General features: G+C 49.3%; 2 protein-coding genes across 7 annotated transcripts in view; one reads left to right on the top strand and one right to left on the bottom strand.

Annotated features, from left to right (window-relative positions):
- Window positions 1-24,528, bottom strand: part of RAD9B (RAD9 checkpoint clamp component B) — a 255,439-nt gene extending 230,911 nt beyond the window's left edge. For all 3 annotated transcript variants that reach the window (XM_029572041.1, XM_029572043.1, XM_029572042.1), the window contains exons 1-2: window positions 24,085-24,528; window positions 6,194-6,264 (exon numbers count right to left, since the gene is read on the bottom strand). In XM_029572041.1, the coding sequence (XP_029427901.1) occupies window positions 6,194-6,264; window positions 24,085-24,118 (105 nt within the window). In that variant the 5' untranslated portion in view covers window positions 24,119-24,528. The remainder of the gene's footprint in view (window positions 1-6,193; window positions 6,265-24,084) is intronic.
- A 161-nt stretch (window positions 24,529-24,689) lies between these two features.
- VPS29 (VPS29 retromer complex component) overlaps window positions 24,690-25,288 on the top strand; it is a 35,043-nt gene continuing 34,444 nt past the window's right edge. For 2 of the 4 annotated variants that reach the window (XM_029572046.1, XM_029572045.1), the window contains exon 1: window positions 24,960-25,049. In XM_029572046.1, the coding sequence (XP_029427906.1) occupies window positions 24,975-25,049 (75 nt within the window). In that variant the 5' untranslated portion in view covers window positions 24,960-24,974. Of the gene's footprint in view, window positions 24,844-24,959; window positions 25,050-25,288 lie in introns of those variants that run through there. The other 2 variants (XM_029572049.1, XM_029572048.1) reach the window with 2 other exon arrangements.

The raw sequence follows: 25,288 nt of genomic DNA, 5'->3' as shown, positions 1-25,288 counted from the left end.
AGGTTTTTGAGAAGCCTCGTAGTTCGGGACCTTGCTGGTGGAGGATAGTACTTCCTTGGACGGAAGAATGACTTCTTAGAGTCCTTCCTAAAGGGCTGTCTTGAGGGGAAGTCGGAAGGTATTGATGAGAGCTGTTTAAGGGTCTCATGATGGTCCTTTAATTCAGCCACTATTTGCTGGATCTGTTCACCAAACAGATTGTCTCCTACACATGGTAGGTCAGATAGCCTGTCTTGTACTTCTGGCCGAAAGTCAGGAGATTTGAGCCAGGCCCATCGTCTTGCCGAAATGGCAGCTGCAGACACTCTAGTAGTGGTGTCGAAGATATCGTAAGCTGTTCTTATCTCATGCTTTCCTGCTTCAAACCCCTTGTTGACAAGGATTTGAAGCTGTTGTTGGAATTGTTCAGGCAGGGTTTCAGAGAAGACCTGTATCTGCTTGAAAATGACCCTATTGTATTGGGTCATATACAGCTGGTAAGCAGCAATTCTGGAGATGAGTATGGCCCCTTGGAACACTTGTCGACCAATATTGTCTAGGAACTTGTGTTCCTTAACAGGAGGGGTAGATGAGTGAGGCTTCGTCCTTTTTGCTTTCTTTTGAGCCGATTCCACTACCACTGAGTGGTGGTCGAGCTGAGATTTTTGAAAGCCGAGGGCTGACTGTACTAAATAGGTAGTGTCAGCTTTTCTGTGGACTGGGGCTATGGATCCTGGGTTTTCCCAATTCTTTTTGAGGAGGTCAAGAAGAACTTGATGAATGGGAATAGAAGTGATCACTTTAGGGGTATCCAGGAATTGGAGGTGTTCTAACCCAATCAGTAGTGGACCCTTGGTCCAGAGGGTACTCACCGAGGAGAAGTCCTGATGAATTCCCTTCTGGAAGGTGGAGCGGTAACTCAATCCAGCGAATACAAGGCAGGCGACAGATAGAGCAAGGTCCAGTTCCAGGCAAGGTCAAGGCAGGCGGCAGGCAAGGCAAAGTCCAATTCCGGGCAGGGTCTAGGCAGGCGGCAGGCAAAGCAAAGTCCAGTTCCAGGCAAGGTCAAGGCAGGTGGCAGGCAAGGCAAAGTCCAGTTCCAGGCAAGGTCAAGGCAGGCGGCAGGCAAGGCAAAACTCCAGAAGAAACCAGCAAGGACCCTGTTGCAAAGGCATCTGAGCCTTCCCGGGGAGAGGTTTAAATCTCCCCGGGCGTCTGACCTCATCATCCGGAGCCGACCCGACTCTCCTGCCTCGGCCCCTTTAAGGGGGCAGGTCCTGCCGTGCTCTCCCCGACGCTGCTCTGGAGACGCAGGGAGAGACGCGCTGCGGCCCGCGCCCGCTGCCGAGGGATCCGGCCTACCCGGTAGGAGGTCCCGGCCGGGAACCCCCTCGGCCCGGGACCGCAACAGGAGGAGCTCCATCATCTGGTGCCTAACATCCTGCTCCGTCTGAAGCTGAAAAGGGACCAACTCAGACATTTCCTTCACAAAATTAATGAAAGAAAGGTCCTCTGGAGGAGAACGCTTTCTACTTTCAGTAGGAGAGGGAGGTGAAGGTAAGTCATCGGTGTCTGTGGAAGCATCATCACCCCAGGTATCATAAGGATCAGCAGACTGACCTGTAGGACAAGAAGGGGGTTGGATACCCGAAGGCCCCAGCTGAGGCTCCGAAAAAATCGAAGAAATCGCCGGGGGCACCGTGGAAGGCCTGGAAAGCATCGTTGCCGGTATCGAAGGCATCGATGGCGCCGATGTGCGTATTGCTCCCGATGAATGAATCGGTGGCGAGGGACGAAATGGCATTGATGGCTGAGGCAATACTCCCGAAGGAGGAATGCGGAACGGTGTTTCTCCTCCCGATGAAGCTGTCAACGGGGAGCGCACCGGAGCCATCGGAGACCCGGGAATCACCGGTGGAAGGGTGATCATGAGCGCCTCCATCTGGGATAGCAGCGGTGCCAGCGGTGCTGTCATCGAGTCGGTGACTGGTTACACTCTCGGTGCTGGTGTCGGTGCCGGAGGAACCTGGAGCCATTGCATCGCCTTGTCGATGGCCTCCTGGACCAGCCGATCCAGTTCTTCCTGGAGACCTGGAGCAAGCAGCCCTGGCTCCGTGATGGAAGAGGGAGGTGGAGGCACAGTCAGAGGGACCACCTTTACAGGCGGAATCGCAACTCCCAAACCCCGATCGGGTGAGGGTGGCCTCAATGCCCCGGTCGCAGGAATGGTCGATGCCATTTCTGGACGGGGCTTCTTCGATGGTGGCTTGGATGGTGGCGAGGTCGATGATTTTGCTCCCTCGACGGCCCGAGACTTACGATGCCGATGGCGATGTTTCTCCCTACGATCCCCTCAATCTTGAGGAGGAGTAACGGGAGTCGATGGCCGTGAAGACTTCGATGGCAGACGGTCACTGGACGGAGGTCGATGCTGGTGCGACTTCGATGGTGCCGGTTCCGATGACATCGATGCGATGGACGGCGTCGGGATGTGAGCACGGAAGAGGAGTCCCATCTTCTCCATTCTGGCTTTGCGACCTTTAGATGTCATGAGGGCACATTTGGTGCAAGTCAGGACATCATGCTCACGGCCTAAACACATTACCCAGACTCCATGAGGGTCTGTGATAGACATGGTACGAGTACAGTGTGGGCACCGACGAAACCCTGACGCCATGGCCATAGAAAAAAATCGAGCCGCAGTACGGTCGACGGCCAGTAGGCCGCGAGGGCCAAACTCGATGGTAATCGACAGAAAATGGGTAAAAACTTACTGGAGTACCGCAGCCTGAGAAAAGTTAGAGGAGGGACCCCTGTGGGGCAATTTAAGTTTAATTAACTCCGTGAGGAAAATTCCTGTCAGGAATCTCTTCAGAGCTCCTAAACCGCGAGGCTACTGCTGCGCGGAAAAAAGAAGACTGAAGGGGGACCCCTGCTGGCTGCAGGGTTAGTGCCATGCTGAGCATGCCCAGTAGGGACCAGTCAAAGTTCTGGAAATTTTGACAGAAGTTTTCCGTGATTGGGCTCCATCCTGATGATGTCACCCATATGTGAGGACTACCATCCTGCTTGTCCTGTGAGAAAAAAACAAATCTTTTTTTTTTTTTTTTTTGTATAGAAAAACGCCGCCTGACCTGCTCCGCTGTCCACCGATGGGTCCTGAAGTGGTCTGGTTGGGGTGAGTGATCCGGACTCTCCGGTATCACCCCAAGCTGGGCTGCCTCCAAGGCACAGGTAGGGCCCTCGACCCTTAGCCCCAGCCACCTGCAAAACCAGGGGGGATGGTCCCCTCAGGACCAGCCAAACCCCCTGGGAGGCGAAGACCGTCTAGCGGGAGTCCTTCTTCCTTCAGCAACAATCTTTTTTTATTTTTTTAAAGAAAGAACTTAATTCAAGGCACCTAATAATACAAAATCAAATCTACCTATTTCCCTGTTTCCTTTTTTTTTTTTAAACCAGACTATGAGTGGAGCACCCGGACCATCTGCTGGAGACAGAGTAATACTGGCTGGCTGTGGGTGGCACCCTGGTATATATGGCAGAGCCAGTCAAATCTTGCTATGTCTCCATCTGCTGGTGTGGAGGCAAAACCCAGGAGTCTGGACTGATCCGGTACGTACAGGGAATAGCCCTTTAACAATTATTAAGGGAGAGTTGCAGAAATCCACTGCTTATTCTTGAGATAAGCAGCTTGGAATCTATCTACTCCTTGGGATCCTACCAGGTACTTGTGACCTGGCTTGGCCACTGTTGGAAACTGGATACTGGGCTTGATAGACCCTTGTTCTGACCCAGTAATGCAAGCCTTATGTTCTTATGTTTTAACTCAGTCTTTACTTGCAGTCAGAGGAGGCCACTTCTTCAATTCCAAACTTTATTGGTGAGTAAAAATTAATGGAGTCTTACTGAGCATAAACTGAAGGGAACAGTGACCAGTACAGCCTGGGCCACTGAAATAAAGGCAGATAAAATGAGGATAATTCTGCAGGGTTAGCCAGATTAGTTGCTAAATCACATAGATTGACCAGAGCTGACTGGAAACATGAAGTAAAAACTCCCAGGCACTCCTGGGACAAGAAAAAAGTAGGACAACAGTGAATAAACACAAAAACACTTGTCGAGACAGGATATATGTTTTGTTGATGTTAAAGTATATTTTATTTTCTAATAAAAATAAAGCAAGTAGCTAAAGCAGGATAATCATTTTACACATAATCAGCAGGCATAAAATTTCCAAGTAATACTAAGATAATGAAAAATCTATTAAATGAAATTAGGTTTTCTATAACAAAGAAACCTTTGTTCTCACATCTTGAAGATATTTATAAAGTTCCTACCTCCTAACATTTAGTTAATCTTTACACTGAAAGGTTATGTCTAATGATGGTGAATATTTAAATATCTCCAAAGAATAAATACATAGGATGCTGGCTTTTTTTGATGGAAAAGAGGCATTGGAATGAGGATTCATGGGATGACAGTGAAAAGGGTAGAATCCAGAATAATCTAAGGAAATATGAAATATTTCTTTATAGAAAGGGTGGTGGGCACATGGAACAGCCTCTCTGTGGGGACAAAGGCAGTGTAAGAATTCATGAAAGCTTGGGACAAGCATAGATAGTAACATAGGAAATGGTGGCAAAGACCAAAATGGATGTGCACATAGCAGATGCCCAAGAGGAATTGCCTCAGAAGGGACATTGGAGTTGTGGAGGTTGTGCCATCTGCAGACAGTTGATCACTAGCCCCACTTGGCATGATGATATCAGTGGGAAATCATATGCTGTGTGACACTATACGGATTGTAAGACTTCAAATGTCATATACATAATAATTTGTCCATGGAATGAAAAATATGTTGGATGTACCTCACGTCCTATTTGCAAACGCATTATCAACCACTGCAGCTGTATCTCCACACAAAAATTACAAGCACCAATGGTACAAAATTGTGTTGACTCTCTTCACCAATTTTCAGATTTAAAATGGAGGGTAATAGAAAAAGTACAAAATAATCCATGAGGAGTGATCCAATATATCAGTTAAATTATAGAGAACAGTATTGGATTTTCAATCTTAAAACCATGTCACCTAATGGTCTTAATAGCGAGATTGACTGGAATTCTTTATTGTGTTGTGATTTGAGTGACAGATCAGACCTTTAAAAATGAGTGGTTGCTTTGAAGATGAAGCCTGACATCATTTCCAATCCAATGTTGCTGTCAGTGAGTGCCTCGGATGACGGTATGCATTTCAATAATCTTTATGCCTATTTCCTTAATAAAAAAAAGAGGATGATATTTTGTTCATAGACTGACATTTTAAATTAAGCGCCCTGATGAAGAACAGTAGTTCGAAACACAGTTCTGTGTTGGCGAAGAAGTGATGGGCATTTCTTGCTGAAAGTAATACAGCGCTCTGTGAAGACAATCACCATGGGAAGCATCGAACATTGGCAGCCAATTTAACAAGATAAGTTATGGTGATATTGATATGAAACTAAAAAATGTATATTTAATTAGCATGATTTTTTAAAGTGCATAACAAAAAAGAAAAAAAGAATGGGACAATTTCAGAGACCTATGATTATATATAAGGCTGAAGATCATAGACGTGTTTAATTACTCTCCACTGATGTCGTCGATTATGATGGTCTATATTTATATGCAAAAAATTGTAGATCTGGTGGAGTGTTGATGTATGAAATTTATTTTCCACCTACACTAGATTTTTCTGGGACAGTGTTGTTGGTTTCAAGACCAAAATGGTCCATCTAGTCAGCCCAGTAAGTTTATTTTTTTTGGTTATTTTTTTAAGGGTAGTAACTACCGCTCCATGTAGGTTACCTCCAAGCCTTCAGTTAAGGGTAGTAGTAAATTCCTCTCCATGAAGGTTACCCTCCAAACCTTCTATTAAGGGTAGTAATCTTTGAGGTAGAATGAGAGGCTACAAAGCAGAGCAGGCGTTGTAGATGGGCAGACTGGATGGGCCATATGATCTTTTCTGCCATCATGTTCTATGTTTCTATGATCACAGATAGTGATAAGAACCTGTGAAATCAGCATATAAATGATAAAAGAGCTCAATCATACATTTATAACCCCAGGCCATAGCTGAAGACCTGAATTATAGTTAGGGTCTATAATTGCCATCACAGCTCTTGACTTTTTTCTTTGCTTGTTTTGGCCCATCTCTACTTTAAAAACACACTTACCCCTTTTTCAGTTGGGTCAAACCACAGTTCATCACTAATTCTTGCAAGGGCATGGATTGCTCTCCCAAATACTGCAGAAGAGAAAAAAACTTAACATAAGCAGAAATGGGCTCCTGTTTGCATTCATTTTTACAGCAGTCTCACTCTGTTCCACATACTTTTTTTTCAGTTTTAAGAAAAGGAATATTTCTTTCAGTCAAGGTGAGGTTTAGGTATTAGTGTAGGGGGTTAGGGGCCACTTTGACATTCAAAATGAGACGTACGAACAGAACAGTGCTCTCTTGTGAAGATTTGATGACCTTCGGAGTGAGGAAGCTCACCCAAAGATGAGATTTGTGCAATGTTCTCTCAACCTAGCTTGATGTTACCCAGGTAGAGTCCATTAAGGTAGGTTGAGAGAACATTGCACAAATCTCATCTTTGGGTGAGATTTGTGCAATGTTCCCAAGGTCATCAAATCTTCACAAGAGAGCACTGTTCTGTTTGTACATCTCACTTTGAATGTCAAAGTGGCGGCCCCTAACCCCCTACACTAATACTTAATCCTCAACTCGATTTACTAGGTGGGCCTCCCATAGAGATATAAATACCTATCTAGGGTGAGGGCATTATGGCTAGTCTCTCTCTCTCTCTCTCTTTGAGAACACACCACAATAAGCCCTTACGCATGCAAAAACACCTTATAGCATTTTGATAAATGAGAGAGCCAGCGTTCCAAGGCGAGCACCCTCTCTCCCAACGTGCGCCCAGGCCACTCTCCTGGGCGCGCGATTCTCTATGCTAATGAGGGCCCTAGGTAATAAGGAGGCGCTAGGGACACTAGCGCCTCCTTATTGGCAGAAGCGGCGGCTTCAGCGGGTTTGACAGCCGACACTTAATTTTACCGGCGTCAGTTGTCAAACCCGATGTCAGCCACAGGTTCGGAAAATGGACGTCGGCAAAATTCAGCGTCTATCTTCCAACCCACGAGCCGCAGGCTGATTTTTTTTTTTTAATTTTTGGGGTCTCCGACTTAATGATATTAAGTCGGTTTGTACAGAAAAGCAGTTTTTTCTCCTTTCCTGTACACTTTCCCAGTGCCAGCCGAAATTAACACCTGCCTTTGGGCAGGCGTTAAATTCTGAGAGTAAAATGTGTGGCTTAGCTGCACATTTTACTTTCTGTATGGCGCGGGAATAACTAATAGGCTCATTAACATGCATTTGCATGTTGCGGGCACTACTAGTTTTTGGGGGGTTGGACACGCGTTTTCTTCAAGCTATTACCCCTTACTGTATAAGGGGTAATAATAGCGCATTGAAAACACGCTTCCAGATGGGGGCTAACGGTGCGCTAAGCCGAGCGCACCGTTCTGTATTGACCTGTTTATCTGGCTAACTCTGGAAGTATATTCAATAGGGCAGCTGTACTATTAAATATTAGGGATGTGCAATCGTTTTTCCCGAATTAGGAAATGTCAACAAATTGCCTAATTTGGAATGGTTCTAGAGAACCAAAAAATGATTGATTTTTTCCGAAATTTCGGGAAAAATTCATTTTTGAGTTAGTGCACGCTAACTCCCAATAGTGCACGCTAATGGGAATTAGCACACACTAACTCCCGATAATGCGCACTAACCCAAAAATCGGGGTCCCTGAAAAAAAAACCCCGAACCACGGGAAAAACGAATTTCCCGCGGGGAGGGGGGGGGGCCGAAACAAAGCCCGACACAAAATTTTTACCCAAAAGCACATCTCTATTAAATATAGCCAGCTATCTTAAAGTTAGCCAGCTAAACATAGCCCTCTCACATTCCTTCGACACAGAAGGTTCCTTGGAGCCCCTATGACACATCATAAACTCCGCGTGGATCATGATCACTGCCACTATACTGGTCCCACCTGGGAAGATAAGAACATAAGAAATTGCCATGCTGGGTCAGACCAAGAGTCCATCAAGCCCAGCATCCTGTTTCCAACAGAGGCCAAAACCAGGCCACAAGAACCTGGCAATTACCCAAACACTAAGAAGATCCCATGCTACTGATGCAATTAATAGCAGTGGCTATTCCCTAAGTAAAATTGATTAATAGCCATTAATGGACTTCTCCTCCAAGAACTTATCCAAACCTTTTTTGAACCCAGCTACACTAACTGCACTAACCACATCCTCTGGCAACAAATTCCAGAGCTTTATTGTGCGTTGAGTGAAAAAATTTTCTCCGATTAGTCTTAAATCCCCTGGTCTGACCACTTCCTGATAAACTCCTCCTTCTCCACAAATAAGCAGACATACACACCTCATCACCTCTCCACCATTCACTACAGGAAACCATGCGAATCCGATATACTTAGTGATCAGCTTTCGATGGAATTCACAAACTTAGATCTTTCCAACCCAGACTCTGCCGTACTCTCCTGGCATAACATCACGGAAGCAATAGCAAACAAACTATGCCCCACAGTCTCCAAAACTATTAACCCAGCAAAAAAAGGAAATCAACCCTGGTTCACTTCTGAACTGAAACGGATGAAACAAGACTTACAACACAAAGAAAACAGATGGCGTAAAACCCCCAACTCATCTACACTTTCAGCATACAAAGGAACCTTACATCATTACAGGACCTCTATTTTAAAGACAAAAAGAGAATATTACGCCAATAAAATCCACAACCTCCAATTTGATGCCAAAGCTCTTTTCTCTTATGTATCACAAATCACTAAGCCAACCCCTCCGACAATACCAGACGAACAGGCACTATCCAAGGCTAACGAGCTTGCATCTTTCTTCCAACAGAAGATTTCGAATACTCTTGCACTACTCACCACCAACCCCACCCCGCTCGCTGCATACGACAATGTCCACACCCCCGTGGGAGCCAAACTCGACAACTTCGATCTAACCTCCCCCAGGGAAATCGAATCCCTCCTTAAAAAACAGAAACCATCCAGCCACCCTTCAGACAATATCCCTTCCAAACTCCTACTTCTTATACCAAATACGATCTCTGGACCACTGACCAACATTATAAACTGCCTGCTAACTCAAGGGATCTATCCAGACAAACTTAAAACGGCTTCCCTTAAACCCCTCCTTAAGAAACACAATTAGACCCGAGAGAATTAGCCAATTTCCGCCCCATCTCTAATCTCCCATTCTTAGCTGAACTAACGGAGAAAGTGGTAAACACCCAGCTCTCAGATTATCTAGAAGATCACAACATCCTATATCCATCGCAATATGACTTTCGCAAATCACGCAGCACAGAATCTCTCCTCATCTCTCTAACAGACCACATTATTATGGGATTAGACAAAGGCCACTCCTTTCTACTAGTCCTGCTAGACATCTCGGCGGCATTCAACACCGTCAACCACTCCATCCTCCTGAATCGCCTATCAGACATTGGTATATCTGGATCAGTCCTCAGCTGGTTCAAGTCTTTCCTCAGCAACAGAAGCTTTAAAGTAAAAATTAATAATAAAGAATCACCCTCTACAAATTCCTCACTGGGCGTACTGCAAGGATCCTCCTTATCCCCCACCCTCTTCAACATCTACCTCCTCCCCCTCTGCCAACTGCTAACAGATCTTAAACTAATACACTACATCTATGCAGACGATGTACAGATTCTGATTCCTATAACAGAATCCATCTCAAAAGCCCCTACTCACTGGAATAACTGCCTACAATCCATCACTAGCCTACTCAACAGTCTAAACCTGGTCCTTAATACTACGAAGACCGAACTCCTCCTCATCTCCTCCAACCAGGATAACTCCCTCCCACAGTCCCTCCACAACTCGCATCTCACCCATACGCATGTAAGAGATCTGGGGGTAATTCTCGACAATCGCCTAAACCTTAAGAAAATGATCAACATCACAACGAAAGATTGCTTCTACAGACTCCAGGTTCTAAAAAGACTCAAACCCCTCCTATTCTTCCACGACTTCAGGACAGTTCTCCAATCCCTGATATTTGCCAAAATAGACTACTGCAGTGCTCTCCTCCTAGGTCTACCCGCCTCTACCACCAAGCCCCTGCAGATGATTCAGAATGCCGCAGCCAGAATTTTGACCAACACCAACCGTGGAGAACACATTTCACCTATCCTCAGAAACCTACACTGGTTACCAGTTAACTTCAGAATCCTACACAAATCACTTACCTTAATCCACAAATCCATCCACAATCAACTTCAACTCAACCTAGAATTCCCCCTCAAACTCCATACCTCCAACAGACCGATTAGAGAAATCCACAAAGGAACTCTACAAGCTCCTCCAACTAAAGTCACGCGCCTCACCTCGACCAAAGACCGAGCGTTCTCTACAGCAGGACCCAACTATTTGGAATAAAATCCCTTCAGACCTCAGGCTGAAACCCTGCCTCCTAACTTTTAGGAAAAGACTTAAGACATGGCTTTTCCGCCAAGCCTTCTCAGATCCCCCGGATTCACACTAGATGACCTAACTCCCTTCATGAACGAGGAAACCTGTACCACAAAGTTCATTATGCGCTAGCCCGTTCACCTTATTGTATTATATTACTATATTTATACTATATTACTATGTATTATATTATTATATTTAGTTTTCTGCCACCCTAGGCCTCTCTTTCTAGCTGATTAGCCTCCAAGTTCTCCCTCCTTGTTGAATGTCAAATGTCACTTTGCCGCTTCCGTTCAATTGTTTATTTCTGTTTCAGTTTATTACCCTGTTCGATGTAAACCGATCTGATATGGTCATTACCATGAAGGTCGGTATAGAAAAGTGTTAAATGTTAAAATGTGCTACTTGCTAACTTCATGGAATGCCCCCTAGTCCTTCTATTATTCAAAAGTGAAAATAACTGAGTCATATCTACTCGTTCAAGACCTCTCATGATCTTAAAGACCTCTATCATATACCCCCTCAGCCGTCTCTTCTCCAAGCTGAACAGCCCTAATCTCTTCAGCCTATCCTCATAGGGAAGCTGTTCCATCCCCTTTATCATTTTGGTTGCCCTTCTCTGTACCTTCTCCATCGCAACTATATCTTTTTTGAGATGCGGCGACCAGAATTGTACACAGTATTCAAGGTGTGGTCTCACCATGGAGCGATATAGAGGCATTATGACATTTTCCGTTCTATTAACCATTCCCTTCCTAATAATTCCTAACATTCTATTTGCTTTTTTGACTGCTGCAGCACACTGAGCTGACGATTTTAAAGTATTATCATTTTAAAGTATTATCATTCCTAAATGTTTACATCAGAAAGTCCTTCAATGGGCTCACAACTCGTTTGTGGGGTCACCCAGGCTTCACCCTAACCCTGGAGTTAATCTTCCAACGCTATCAGTGGCTTCAGATGAAGGTCGATGTGAAGTTATATATGGAATTCTACTCCACATGTGCTATGAACAAGAGCTTTTGAGCCCGACCTTGGGGGCTGTTACAATCACTGCCAGACCCAAGGAACCTTGGACCCAATTTAGCCACTTACTTTGTCACAGACCTTCCCCTCTCAAATGGCAACACCACTATAATATGCAAGTGGGCTGAAGTAGAGTTGAAGCTCCCTGCAGGGTGGAGCCCTGCAGGTCCCCACCATAGGCAGCGGATCCAGACGAGGCAGAGCCCCAACTGGAAATTCGCCTTTACCAGCCCACATTCCCTTTGGATTGAGCCTTTGGGTACTGAAGCTGGCAGGTGGGGGCTTCTGCTTGTGATGAGGTCTGTGGAAGTAGCAGGTTGGAACAGGAGAAGGCAAGGTGTATCCGGTGGCAGGCTATGGGCAAAGGCAGGCGGCAATCAAGCTGGTTCAGGAATCAGGCCAAGGTCAATATCAAGTAACCGTTAGAAGGGAACAGGATGGACGGATAGGAAGAGTGGGCATGCAAGGAATAGAACAAGCAGGAAAAGCACACTGAAGAACTGAAAGGACAACGACAAGAGTGATAGGAAGACAAGGTCCACAAATGCTGGAGGCGAAGACTGAAGACACAGCACGCTGGGATGAAGACACAAGTCACTGGGCTGAAACTGGGACCGAAGCAGGAACTGGAACCACAGGAACCAAAGACGAAGACGCTGGCAACTCACACTACTTGGAAGCAGGCTGACCTATGCCGAGGCCAGGCCAGGCCTCATGACGTCATTCTCAGGAGCTGCGCAGCTTTTCTCACTGCGGTCCCTTTATATCAGCAAGTGACGCTTGTGCGCATGCCTAAGGAGTTCAGCAGAACAAGTGCTGGAGTGGCGGTGTCTCTCCGCGTTCACGGAAGTGGGCCTTGGCAGAGGCGGCAGTAGCTTGGCGCGGGGCTGGAGGTGAGAATGGTGGTCCGCGGGCTGCATCTGTGCACTGCTAATTGCAACACTATATGGATAGCGGAGAATTGTTTTTCAAACATAGCTTATTTCATGCCTCTCTCTGGGCTGCGTTCTGCACCTGAGTTGGCTAATCTCTTCATTCAACACATCCTTTGCTGCATGGGCTCCCATCTCATATTCTCTCAGACCGAGGAGTACAATTTAAGGCCCACTTCTGGAAGAACCAATAAAGCAGGAGGGTAGGCTATCTAACAAAGCCGTTTAGGCAAATATGCAGATTAGACACCAAGAATAGTCCAAATTTGAGCCTTTATTTGAATGGAGACAATTATATGTTTGTGCCCGACTCAGGCCGAGTTTCGCCCCACCTGGGGCTGCCTAATGAATTTGAGCGGAGACTATATCAGAATACGGCAAAATTTAGACCATCTGACTACTAGATATTTTGATGCACTCAATTTGAGAACAATCTGGTATATACATTGTTTATTCATAAATAGCCCCTGAGGCAGCCCCAGGTGGGGCGAAACTCGGCCTGAGTCGGACACAAACATATAATTGTCTCCATTCAAATAAAGGCTCAAATTTGGACTATTCTTGGTGTCTAATCCACTTCTGGAAGAGCCTTTGCAAGAAATTTGGGATCACCCTCAGAATAATGGAAAGACGGAACGGGTTAAACAGACCCTGAAAGTCTTTCTGAGGGCATGTGTGAACTAGTGTCAAGACAACTGGGAATCCCTTCTCTCATGGGCAGAGTTCTGCTACAATAAAGGGAAGCTTGACAGGATCCTCACCCTTCTACCTAGTCTTCCGGCACCACCCTCTGGTATCTTTGCCAGTCCCCACTCCTGTCATCTGACCAATAGCCAATATCAGTGAGCAAGAGGTCCAAGATCTATGGCAAAAGACTCATCAACTCCTCGAGTAAGCAGACAAAAATATGTTGCCTGGCACCACAACTCCAACCTGGAGATTTAGTGCAGCTCGGCGTCCTCCCAACCACGTGGACAATCCAAGGGAGTCAGGCAGGCCGCGGAGCAGGGCTGCTCTGAAGGTGGAAAGGTGGCAGGCTGCTAGCGGCTTCCAGCCGCGAAGACTGAAGCAGGAAGCCAGAAAGGTAAGCTGGCTGCAGGCTGAAGCGGAGTCGGAAGCAAACCGGAGTCGGAGGCAGGCAGCGAGCCGAAGCGGAGTCAGAAGCAAACCGGAGTCAGAGGCTGCCTGCAGGCTGAAGCGGAGTCAGAAGCAAACCGGAGTCAGAGGCTGGCTACAGGGAGCTGAAGAGACTGCAGGCACCGGCAGGGACAGCCTCCCTGCCGACCAAGGACCCGGGCTGAAGCAGGCACCGGCAGGGATGCCCTCCCTGCCGGCTGAAGACCCCGGGAAGCCTGCAGCGCGTCGGGGAACACCGGAGCGGTGGCAGCTGGCCCAGCCGCCCGAAGGAGCTCCCGGTGGCCCGACCCTGCCGCGCAGGGCTGGAGGCAGCCAGGAAGGGACCCGGTGGCGGCAGGCCTGCCGCGAAGAAAACAGCGTCAGCGGCCCGACTGGCCGCGTGGGGTAAGAGCCTGCCCGCGCTCCTCGCGGGCAGGATCGCAACAATATCGGCCCGTAATTTCTTGAGACGTGGGCACTGGAACCACAGCCTGCAGGCTGAGGAGTTTTGACAACGAACACTCCACTACCTGTCTTCTGCGGAGAGTTGCAGGGAGACACCATGAACATGTCCTGAGGAACACTATGAAACTCCAGCACATAGCCATCTCTTATCACCTCTGTAACCCTCTGGTCTGACGTAATCTCGACCCATCTCCGATAAAAAAGAGAGGCGACCTCCTATCTCCTATTCCTGGGGGTGGATCTGCACACCTTCATTGGGAGGCTCAGGGTACTGCACTACCCGAGCCTGCACCCCGTCTGGGCTGCATGGGACGAAAGGACTAAGACCTACCCAAGGGTCAAATCCTCTGAAAATCCGCTCCTCTTTAGGGTCGAAAACACCTGAACCCCATAGTATGACCTCTCGGGATGAAGGAGCGCGGTGCCTGTTTCTTATCCTCTGGTAATCGAGGAACCTGGGACTCACCCTACTTATTGACCATTGTCTCCAGCTCACTCCCAAACAAGAGCAAACATTTAAAAGGCAACTTCATTAAGGTTAGACTTTGAGGTTGTATTGGCCAACCAATTTTTCAGCTGTAGCTGACGCCTAGCTGCTATTACTGAAGCCACCCCTCTGGCCAAAGTGCAGACCAAATCGCAGTCTCTGCCAAAAAGGCGGCTGCTGGTTCCATCAAGGCCCTGGAATTCACGTCAGATTCATCGATCTCCTGAGAAAGCAGTAAAACAAGAGCGAGTCACCAGGGAAAAACAGGAAGCTATCTGCAAATTCATTGCCAATTACTTCAAAAGCCTGCTTAAAGATAGCCTCAATTCTCCTATCCTGAGCATCCTTCAAGGCTGCTCCCCTTTCTACGGGAATAGTCATCCGCTTGGTAACAGCACATACAAGCGCATCCAACTTCAGAAACCACAATTGCTCTTTCGCAATTGGATCCAGGGGTACAGCCCTACCAAGACTCGTCCCCCTTTAAAATTAGCTTCCAGGGCACCCCATTCAAGATCAATCAATTTTTGAATGGTCTTCATAATAGAGAAGAAACGAGGCTTTACGCAAAGAAATCAAAATGGGATCTTTCTTTGGCTCAAGACATAGATTCAGCCCCTGGAACTCTCAGCACCTTCAATGTCTGGGAAATCAGAGCTGGTAACTCATCTCTATGGAAGAAACGTAACATAGTTCTATACGGCTCCAAACCCAGAGGAATTTTCCCATCTTCCAGGGAGGAAGGATCGGCTTCATCATCCGAGCCATCTGGGCCCTATCAGGGAGACCTGCAGCAAATCTAGGCTTACTCTGACGCTTACCCACAGCACCAGGCGTGCGGTAATCTACAGCCTGAGATCCATGTCTTGTCAAGATTGGCAGGAACCAGGGACTGCGCTTGAAGAAAGGACTGTAGTTCTTGAAAAAATTCTACCCAAGAAAAGGCACCAAAACCAGGGGGCATCGGACCTTCGCCCACTGAACTACTTTCCCCCGCTGATGAACCAGTTAGGGGAGTCCCAAAATCAGGCGACACCTCTGTCAGCTCTTTCTCCATTCTTGCAGCAGGCTGGGAAGAACCAGGCTTAGTAAAACCAGATGGAGGCAATTCTTCCTGAACCTCCAAACAGCACTGACACAAGTTAGAGGGAATGCCAGGTTGGGATATGAAAAGAAACACATAGGGCAAGGTGCTTAGGCTCATTTGGAATGGGCGCCTTTCTGTCAATATGCCCTAACAGGTGTCTGACAATAGTACGTTCAGTTGTGTTCACACTGCAAAAAACTAGGCATCCAAAATTTAGGCACTCCCACTGTGCCTTGAAAAGTGCACAAACTGAACTCCCACCAAGACGCTCAGATAGTACGCACAAATAAGTGCGTGTGTGTGTGAGCCGCGGTCTTGCCTGCCCCTCGCGGCCCGGAGGCCACCCCGGATCCTCATCTTCACCGTGGCCGGTGCCGCGGACTTTCTGCCTCTCTCCACGGGGCTGGGACTGCCCCCGGGGCTCCCCGCAGCGGTTGGAGCCGCTGCCGACGTCAGGGCCTGCTCCTCAGGCCCTGCCTGCATCTCTATGCGATGACGCTGTGCAGGCCGCTGTCCACGGTCCTGCACAGCCCTGCTCCTGCTTGCTTCTTGGGCGCCGGCCCGTGCCTCTCTGCCTGATTTGGAGGGCCAGGCACAGGAAGTGTGCTGGCCCCACCTTTAAGTGGACTTCCTGCTTGAGCCCTATAAAGGGCTGTCTTCTCAGTCTGTCGTTGCCTTGCATCTGAGTGTCATCCCCTCTGGAGGCTCCTGCCTGCCAGAACCTCGTAAGGTCTTCTGTTCTTCGTGGAGCTCCTCGTCCCGTCTGCCTTCTACCACGTCTTCATGTCTTAGTGTTTTGCCTGAGGTCCCGGTCCATGTTCTGATGCCTCGTCATGATCTTCCTCATCCTGATGTGCCTGCCTTTCCAGATGTTCTTCCCTGCATCTTCGTCTGGTGCTCTTGAGCCTTCTGATCCTGTAGGCCTGTTCTCTCGGATGAGGTGTGCCTGAGAATGGGGTGGCCTGCAGGTGGGATTGTCCTTGTGCTCCAGAATCTCTGTTCCCGCCAGCCATAGAGGGAGCTTCGGATGACACCGGCTTCATCATTGGAGTTCCTCTTTGCCTGGATCTTCCCCGCGCTTGTCCCGCTCTCCTCATGGTCCGTGACCAGCCTCTAAGGGCTGTGTAGGGCGCGCAGTGGGACAGGGTGGTCCGCGACTCAGTCCTGCAGGTAACCTGAGTAGGGCACCCTGAGAGACAGTGCAAATGTCCTTCCTACCAGTTGTTGTCAAGAACCAAGTGTCTGCGTCAGAGGTGCCGTCGCATCAACCAAGTGTCTGCGTCAGAGGTGCCGTCGCATCAACTAAGTGTTTTGTCTGCAATGCCGTCGCATCGTCCATAGTCCTGTCTACGTGTCAAGGCCCGTCTGCCCTCAACCTCAGGCCAGGCCTGCTGCTCCATGCTGTTCCTCGCAGCAGGTCCGAAAGGGCTCGGAATGGTCGGAGGACCATTCAACTTCCAACATCCTTGGGTGTTGGCCTTGGGAGCTTGCAGGCCTGGCAGAGGGCCAGACCGTCAGCCATCGTGGGACACACCGTCAACCCTCAGCTCGGCCCTGAAGGTCTGGGCTTGGGCCGAGGCCCAAGGGCACACTAAAACACCCCGTTCACAACAGAATGCAAGGCCTTTAGAGGCCGTCCAACACAACAGAATGCAAGGCCTTTAGAGGCCGTCCAACACAACAGTTGATTATGAGTTTCATGGAATTTAGGAGATGTTTGATTAAGATAAGTAGTTCTGAGGTTTTCTTGTAGGTGTCTTCAATCGAATTTTTATGGGAATGAGGAGCTGAATGTCATCAGCATAGAGGAAGTGTGTGATTTCATATTCTTTTAGTAGTTGGCAGATGAGGAGTGTTACGTTTAGGGCAGTGGTCCGGTGTTGTGAACACCACCTTCAGGAGTGACTCCAGGTGGAGAGAGACAGAGACAGCTGGAAGGTCTGTGATGAATGGCTGGGAAGGAATGAGATGCAGGCAGGAGTGAATGGAGCTGGGCAATGGCTGAGACATGGAGCAGAGTACTGGCTGGGAACACAGTCAAAGTTCAGGCAGGGTCAAGGCAGGCGGCAGGCAAACAGAGTCAATGTCCAGGCAGGGTCACCAGAAACTTATAGCAAGACAGAGAGCCCGAAGGCCACACACACACACACACACATGACTAGGCAGAGAGCCCTAAGGCCACCCACACACACACCCACCAGAAGGCCCGAAGGCCACATACACACAGCAAGGCAGAAGGCCCGAAGGCCGGCCACACACACACACACACACACAGCAAGGCAGAAGGCCCGAAGGCCACACGCAAGGCAAGACAAAGCAAAGCAGAAGGCCCGAAGGCCACACACCCACAGCAAGGCAAGGCAAGGCAGAAGGCCCGAAGGCCACACACCCACAGCAAGGCAAGGCAGAAGGCCCGAAGGCCAAGGCAAGGCAAAGCAGAAGGCCCGAAGGCCACACACCCACAGCAAGGCAAGGCAAAGCAGAAGGCCCGAAGGCCACACACCCACAGCAAGGCAAGGCAAGGCAAAGCAGAAGGCCCGAAGGCCACACACCCACAGCAAGGCAAGGCAAAGCAGAAGGCCCGAAGGCCACACACCCACAGCAAGGCAAGGCAGAAGGCCCGAAGGCCACACACACGGCAAAGCAAGGCAGAAGGCCCGAAGGCCACACACCCACAGCAAGGCAAGGCAAGGCAGAAGGCCCGAAGGCCACACGCACGGCAAGACAAAGCAAGGCAGAAGGCCCGAAGGCCACACGCACGGCAAGACAAAGCAAGGCAGAAGGCCCGAAGGCCACACACAGCAAGGCAATGAAGGCTAGAGCAGGGAGCCCAAACGAGCTCGATGCCGAAGCAGTGGAGTCTAGGGTAGGCAGGGCTATAAAGGAACATCCTGGACATAGAGCAGATGGATTGGGCCAGCCAGGAGAGCCTGCACTTGAGGGACCCCTGGTGGTGAGGCGCTTGCACAGCAGCCATAGCCGTAACAGTACCCCCCCTTCAAGACCTCCCCCTCCATCTGGACCCCAACTCTGCAGGGAGTACAGCGTGATAGCAAATCCAAACTCCTCTGAAGATGGTGTAACAAATACAACCCCTTCCCAGGATGGCAGAACAGTCCTAAACCCCTCCTGGGGCCAGGTGGCAGGCTCAGACCCCTGCTGGGGCGGGTGGGCAGGGTCAAGGCCCTCCTGGGATGATGTGAAGATTTCTACCCCGTCCTAGAGCAGCGAGAAGGTCCCAAACCCCTCCAGGGGCGACAAAGCAGCAGGCTTGGACCCCTCCTGGCGCGACAGCAGAACTGGTTCGGACCCCTCCAGGGGCGGCAGCAGGACCGGTTCAGACCCCTCCAGGGGCGGCAGCAGGACCAGTTCAGACCCCTCCAGGGGCGGCAGAGTAACAAAGTATGTTGTGATGTGAAGGGAGGATAAAGATTGTACTGCAGAGGACTTGGTATCTTGAGACAGAGTCTGGAGCTCCCGGTTATGTTTCCCTGGTTTAAAAGGGTGGACTAGCAGCTTAGAGAAGGCACAGGCAGCTCTGGATCGTCTTGGAACCCTAGCCTTTAATTGTAACTGATCTGCAGCTGTGGAAAGCAGGGCTCTGCTAGAGTTAATTAGTACATTCTACTCTTGTCTCTGAGGCTCTAGCGTGGAAGTCATGGAAGCCTTCTTAACCCGGTGAGTTCTAAGGTTTTCAGAATTATTACTTGTTTCCTAGTGACAAGTTTTCTTCAAAGTGTCTTGAAATGAAGGGCTGGAATTCTTTATCCACAAGCTGTTACAGGGAATAACGTTTTTAACTGGGCCAGAAGCTGAACGCAGGGTAGTCGAGCTGACTGTTTTTCTTAATGAAGCAGCTGGTCCCATAGCTGAGCAACAGGGGCACGGTTTGCCTGGTGGTAATAGGCTTGGGATACAAGAACATTTCCACCATCCTGGCTTAGGAGTAGAACAATTTAAACATTCTTGGTAAACAGAGACATTTCTCTTATAGCAATTACTGCATGTCCAATGTTCTTGGTCGGGGAGTTGACAAGCTAGACAGTCTTGGTAGCTTAAATAGTTCAAGGTTTGACAGCATGCACAGCTATAAAATCTTTGAGACTGAGGCATATTGTAGTTTGTGGAAAAAAAAATTGACTCACTGGTTTGACAAAAAATCCTATCTCTCTCTGAAGGGTGGCTTCAGCATACTGTTACGTTTAGGGCAGTGGTCCGGTGTTGTGAACACCACCTTCAGGAGTGACTCCAGGTGGAGAGAGACAGAGACAGCTGGAAGGTCTGTGATGAATGGCTGGGAAGGAATGAGATGCAGGCAGGAGTGAATGGAGCTGGGCGATGGCTGAGATAGGGAGCAGAGTACTGGCTGGGAACACAGTCAAAGTTCAGGCAGGGTCAAGGCAGGCAGCAGGCAAACAGAGTCAATGTCCAGGCAGAGTCAAGGCAGGCAAACAGAGTCAATGTCCAGGCAGGGTCACCAGAACCTTATAGCAAGACAGAGCCCGAAGGCCACACACACACACACATGACTAGGCAGAGAGCCCGAAGGCCACACACAAGACTAGGCAGAGAGCCCGAAGGCCACACACACGGCAAGGCAGAAGGCCCGAAGGCCACACACCCACAGCAAGGCAAGGCAGAAGGCCCGAAGGCCACACACCCACAGCAAGGCAAGGCAGAAGGCCCGAAGGCCACACACCCACAGCAAGGCAAGGCAGAAGGCCCGAAGGCCACACACCCACAGCAAGGCAAGGCAGAAGGCCCGAAGGCCACACACCCACAGCAAGGCAAGGCAGAAGGCCCGAAAGTCACACACCCACAGCAAGGCAAGGCAGAAGGCCCGAAAGTCACACACCCACAGCAAGGCAAGGCAGAAGGCCCGAAGGTCACACACCCACAGCAAGGCAAGGCAGAAGGCCCGAAGGCCACACACAGCAAGGCAAGGCAAGCAGAAGGCCTGAAGGCCACACACCCACAGCAAGGCAAGGCAGAAGGCCCGAAGGCCACACACACACACACAGCTAGGCAAGGCAAAAGGCCTGAAGGCCACACACACACAGCAAGGCCGAAGGCCATACACCCACAGCAAGGCAAGGCAGAATGCCTGAAGGCCACACACACGGCAAGGCTAGAGAAGGGAGCCCAAACGAGCTCGATGCCGAAGCACTGGAGTCTAAGGTAGGCAGGGCTATAAAGGAACATCCCGGACGTAGAGCAGATGGATTGGGCCAGCCAGGAGAGCCTGCACTTGAGGGACCCCTGGTGGTGAGGCGCTTGCACAGCAGCCATAGCCGTAACAGAGAGAAGGTATATGTTGAAAAGGGTGGCTCATAAAGCTGATCCTTGAGGGACTCCGGTGTTGAGGTTGATTGTTTTTGATAGGTTGTTGTTGATTAATACTTGGTATGTTCGATCAGATAAATAGGAAGAAAACCAACGTAAGGTATTGCCAGTTAAACCATTTGGGATAGTCGCTCCAATAGTATATTGTGGTTCACTGTGTTGAAGGCGGCTGAAAGGTCAAGAAGAATGAGCAAGTATTTTTCACCTTTGTCAAAGCCTCTTATAATAATGTCATTTAGGGAGATGAGGACAGATTCCGTGTTTAGGTTTTTTCTAAAACCATACTGGGATGGAGGTAGGATGCTGTTTGTCTCCAGGAAGTCATAGAGTTGAGAGTATATGACTTTTTCAATGGTTTTGGCTATGAATGAAAGGTTTGATATGGGACGGTAGTTGGTAAGGATTTCCGGATCTAGGTTGTTCTTTTTAAGGATGCCTAACTTGGCACACAACTAAGCACACAACCAGGCGCACAACCTGGACGCAGAGCTGAGCACACAAGCACGAACCGATGGAACTGAAGAGGACAGTCTTGCGTGCAGAAAAACACATGAAAATGCCACTGTGGCCTATGTGGCGAACAAGACAAGCCTAAGAGCAGGGCCTAGCCAAAAAAAGCTGCTCAACCCACCAAGCTGCTCACGTTCCCTAAGCTCCCCTGGAGGCACGAATGTCGGATCAGCACGCCAAAGATGGAGACCGGTGGGGGGAGAGGAAAGCCTACTTAACTCCCTTTCCTCTTTTTTTTTTAATGACCTCTTTACCGTAGCTCATCCCATCCTCGCTGAGTATCAGATCCGTCTCTGGCTGCGGGGGGAGAGGGTAAGGACCATGTCACCGCTGCACTCGGCCTCCTACACCCACTTGTCTTTCAGCTGTTTTCTTTTACAGCTAAGTCCACCCCGGCTGAAAAACCAGCTACCGGACCAAGACACTCATCTGAGGGAAGAATCCAAAGAAATCACCTCAGGAATTCTTAGCTGAGGGAGGGACCATAAGGTATCACCACAGAAGAGCGGGGCAAATAATTATTTTATTCTCCTTTGAAAAAAATTTTTTTTTAATTAATCCCCAGTAGGGAGAGGCACGTCCACCATCTACTGGAGATGGAGAATACTGGTGGGATGATGTCACCTCAGGGGTATATGTTGCGAACCCCGGCCGTGCTAGGGCTGCAACCGGCTCTGCTCACCTTCCAGACCCAGCCTCGACTGCTCCCCCGGTCTCCCCCGCGGTTGTAGCTAGCCATCTGCGCCCTCGGGCTCCTAGCTCCTCGGCCTCCTCAACTCCGGACCCGGTTCCCTCCTGCTCCAGTGCTCCGTGTCCCTCGCAGCGCGGAGAGGCCCACGCCACGCCTTCCTGTAGTCGGCCCCTAGGCGCGTGCGCACAGGGCCGACCTTTAAAGGCGCCGTGGCGGGAAACCAGTCCGCGGCACCCAATGATGATGTCACCTGAGCCCTACATAAAAGGCAGGGCTCAGCCCTCCATTCCTTGCCTTGGCAAACGGGTTGTGTGAGCTAGTTGCAGTCCTCGTTCCTGCGTTCCTCCAGTGTTCCCGTGCATGTTCCTGAGTTCCTGTGCTTGTTCCAGTGTTCCCGCGTCTGTTCCTGTGTTCGCTCCTGTGTTCCTGTGGTCCTTCCTGGGTTCCAGCACCTGTTCCTGTGTTCCTTCGTTCCTGAGTTTTGTTCCACGTTCTGCAACCCAGGATGTACAATCTCGGACTGATACCCGGAACTGACCTCGGCTTGCCTCTGACCACGCTTGGACCGATACCTGGAACTGACCTCTGCTTGCCTCTGACCACGCTCGGACTGATACCTGGAACTGACCGCTGCTTGCCCTGACCACGCTCAGACTGATACCTGGAACTGACCCTTGCTTTGGCTGACCATCCTCGGACGGATACCCTGGCTTTGACCCTTGCGCTCCATTCAGACACTCTCTTGCTTCTCCTGAGACCACCAGGCCCACCTGCATTGACGCTGTCTGCGGCCTTCCTCGAGCCAGACCACTAGGCGCTGCCTACCCTGCCCGGAGGATCTTCAGTTCCTGCCTCGTAGCCATGGTCTCCAGTAATCTCTGTTCCGGTCTAGCTTGTCTGTTCACTGTCAGCCACGCACCTCTACTCTTTGTGGGCACACCTCTCCACCATCTCTTCAGAAGACTCCCAGAGGCCCACCTAAGCCCAGGCAGCCCGGGAATCCAAGGGCTCAACCTGTGGAGCCCCTGGGCCGTTATTGGTGAAGCTCCAGCTTGCCTGTCTCCTTGTGTGCTCCGCCTCCTGGCGGCAGGCGCCCTCTGGGATCCCTCAGAGGGCCATACCAATCCTGTGTCAGGCCAATGGTCCACCTCCAGCGCAACAGTATATATACCATAATGTCAGTTTTGCTCCGTCTCCATCTGCTGGTAGAGATGCATAACCCACTGGTTCTGGATTCTGTCTGAACACTAAGAAAGTTTGTTGTTAGCCACTCTGAAATTTATGATGAATGGGGGTTATAAATTTGAATAAATTGAAATACTTAACTTTTTGAGTGCTTGTCCTATCTTTATTCACCTTCCTTATTTATCTAGTGTGGCTAAATCAAAAAGGTCATGATGAGAGGGGGGATAGCCTAGCACCTAAGAGTAATTGGGCTGCAACCCTGGCTACCAAGGCTAAAATACACCACCTCCCACTAACTTTGAAGTCATTTTATTTCCCTTATTGTACTTGGATTTTATTATATGCACCATGATTTAGTACTGTCATACAGTGCTTTTGACAACCTTCTAAAAGGCTGGGGAGGGCTATAAATGTGTGAACTAAATAATAGAAATCTCCCATCTTCTCAAGTATCCATCTACATTGCTTGCTCTAAAGTCGGGGTCTCAATGTACCACACCCTAGCTAAAACGCCAAAATAGATATGCCAGAATGATTACGCACAGTAAAATAGTAAATGATGGCAGATAAAGACCAAAATCATCCATTCAATCTGCTCGATACTGTCTAGGGTTGTTCCAGTTGTTCCTGGAAATACAAAGCACTTGATTGAACCCATCTGCAGTAAAATACCTTTCACGTGGCTGCCAGGAATGGCACACTTCATGCTCAGGTTAAGGGTCCACCTAGAGCCGTCAGTAAGTCAAATTCTCACAATGCTGCAGGAGGTCTGTGCAAGGTTTTAAACCTATGCTGACTTCTATCCCAGTGCTCTCATGAAGCAACCACTGGGACTGAGCTAACACTTCATGCATCTGAAGTCTTGGAAAAGGTGCACCAGCCTCTGTCTTTTTTGTTGTTATTAAGACAACCTAATAAGCTTTATCTGGAATGATAATATATTTGAAAAAACTTCTCGAGACGCGTCCCGGTGGAGAGCGCAGAGGGATCTTCCCTTTCCCCCCACTCACTGACAGGAAGCGAGACAAGCAGGTCTTCGAACGTCCACCACAGAACAATCTCTCCCCGCCACACCGACGAGCGCGGGAAAACGCTCGACGCGCACTGCGCATGTGCGATTGTGGGCGGTTGCGTCACCCCATAGCTGAACTTCGTCGCCTCGCCCGTCAGCCCTCGCTGGACTTCCCTTTTGATACAACGCGGCCTATACGAGCTCTCCTTACACACTTGAGGGGAGGGGACGTGTAAAGGCACGACGAGGCCCTCCCTTTTTCTTTTTCGCGGTGTACGGCACTGCTCCGTTTTGTGCCTGCGCGGCTGCCGTAGCGGCCCAGGGTTTGGCGCTTGCCGTGCTGGGTTCTGGTTCTTTTCCTGCGGGTGTTGCTGCTGCTGCTACTTCCTGTAACACCGGCGCGCCCCAGTAACAGCATGGTAGGAAGGCATTCCCCGTTCTCGGGCTCTATGGGCTTTTGGTGTTTGCTGCAAGCCGGGCCGTGCACCGGGAAGTACCGACGTCTGTGAGGAAGGGGAAGGCTCTCTCGGGGCCTACTAGCTGCTGTCACATGATTCTCATTGGGGAAAGGCACCTACCGGGAAAATCATGCTGGGGCGGGGATGCAATTGTTTTCATTGCTGGGGTTTGTGCGTTTACTGTACTGAATTGATGCGTGTCACCTTTAATTTTATCATAATTAGGACGTCCTCCTTTATCATATTAAGTGCCTTACGGTTTATGATATACTTTTGAAGTTTACATTCTGCTCCTAGGAACGTGTGGTGAAAGATGCTAATAGAGTTTATAAATCTTTTAGTTTTCATATTTTTAATAATAAGACGAAAATTCCTGCACTCTTGCATGCATGAGAGATTCAGTTAT

The sequence above is a fragment of the Rhinatrema bivittatum genome, chromosome 11 (assembly GCF_901001135.1).
Source record: "Rhinatrema bivittatum chromosome 11, aRhiBiv1.1, whole genome shotgun sequence".
In the NCBI taxonomy this organism is placed as follows: domain Eukaryota; kingdom Metazoa; phylum Chordata; class Amphibia; order Gymnophiona; family Rhinatrematidae; genus Rhinatrema; species Rhinatrema bivittatum.
The sequence above is the reverse complement of the archived record's forward strand: the minus strand, read 5'-3'. Positions and strand labels throughout refer to the sequence as shown.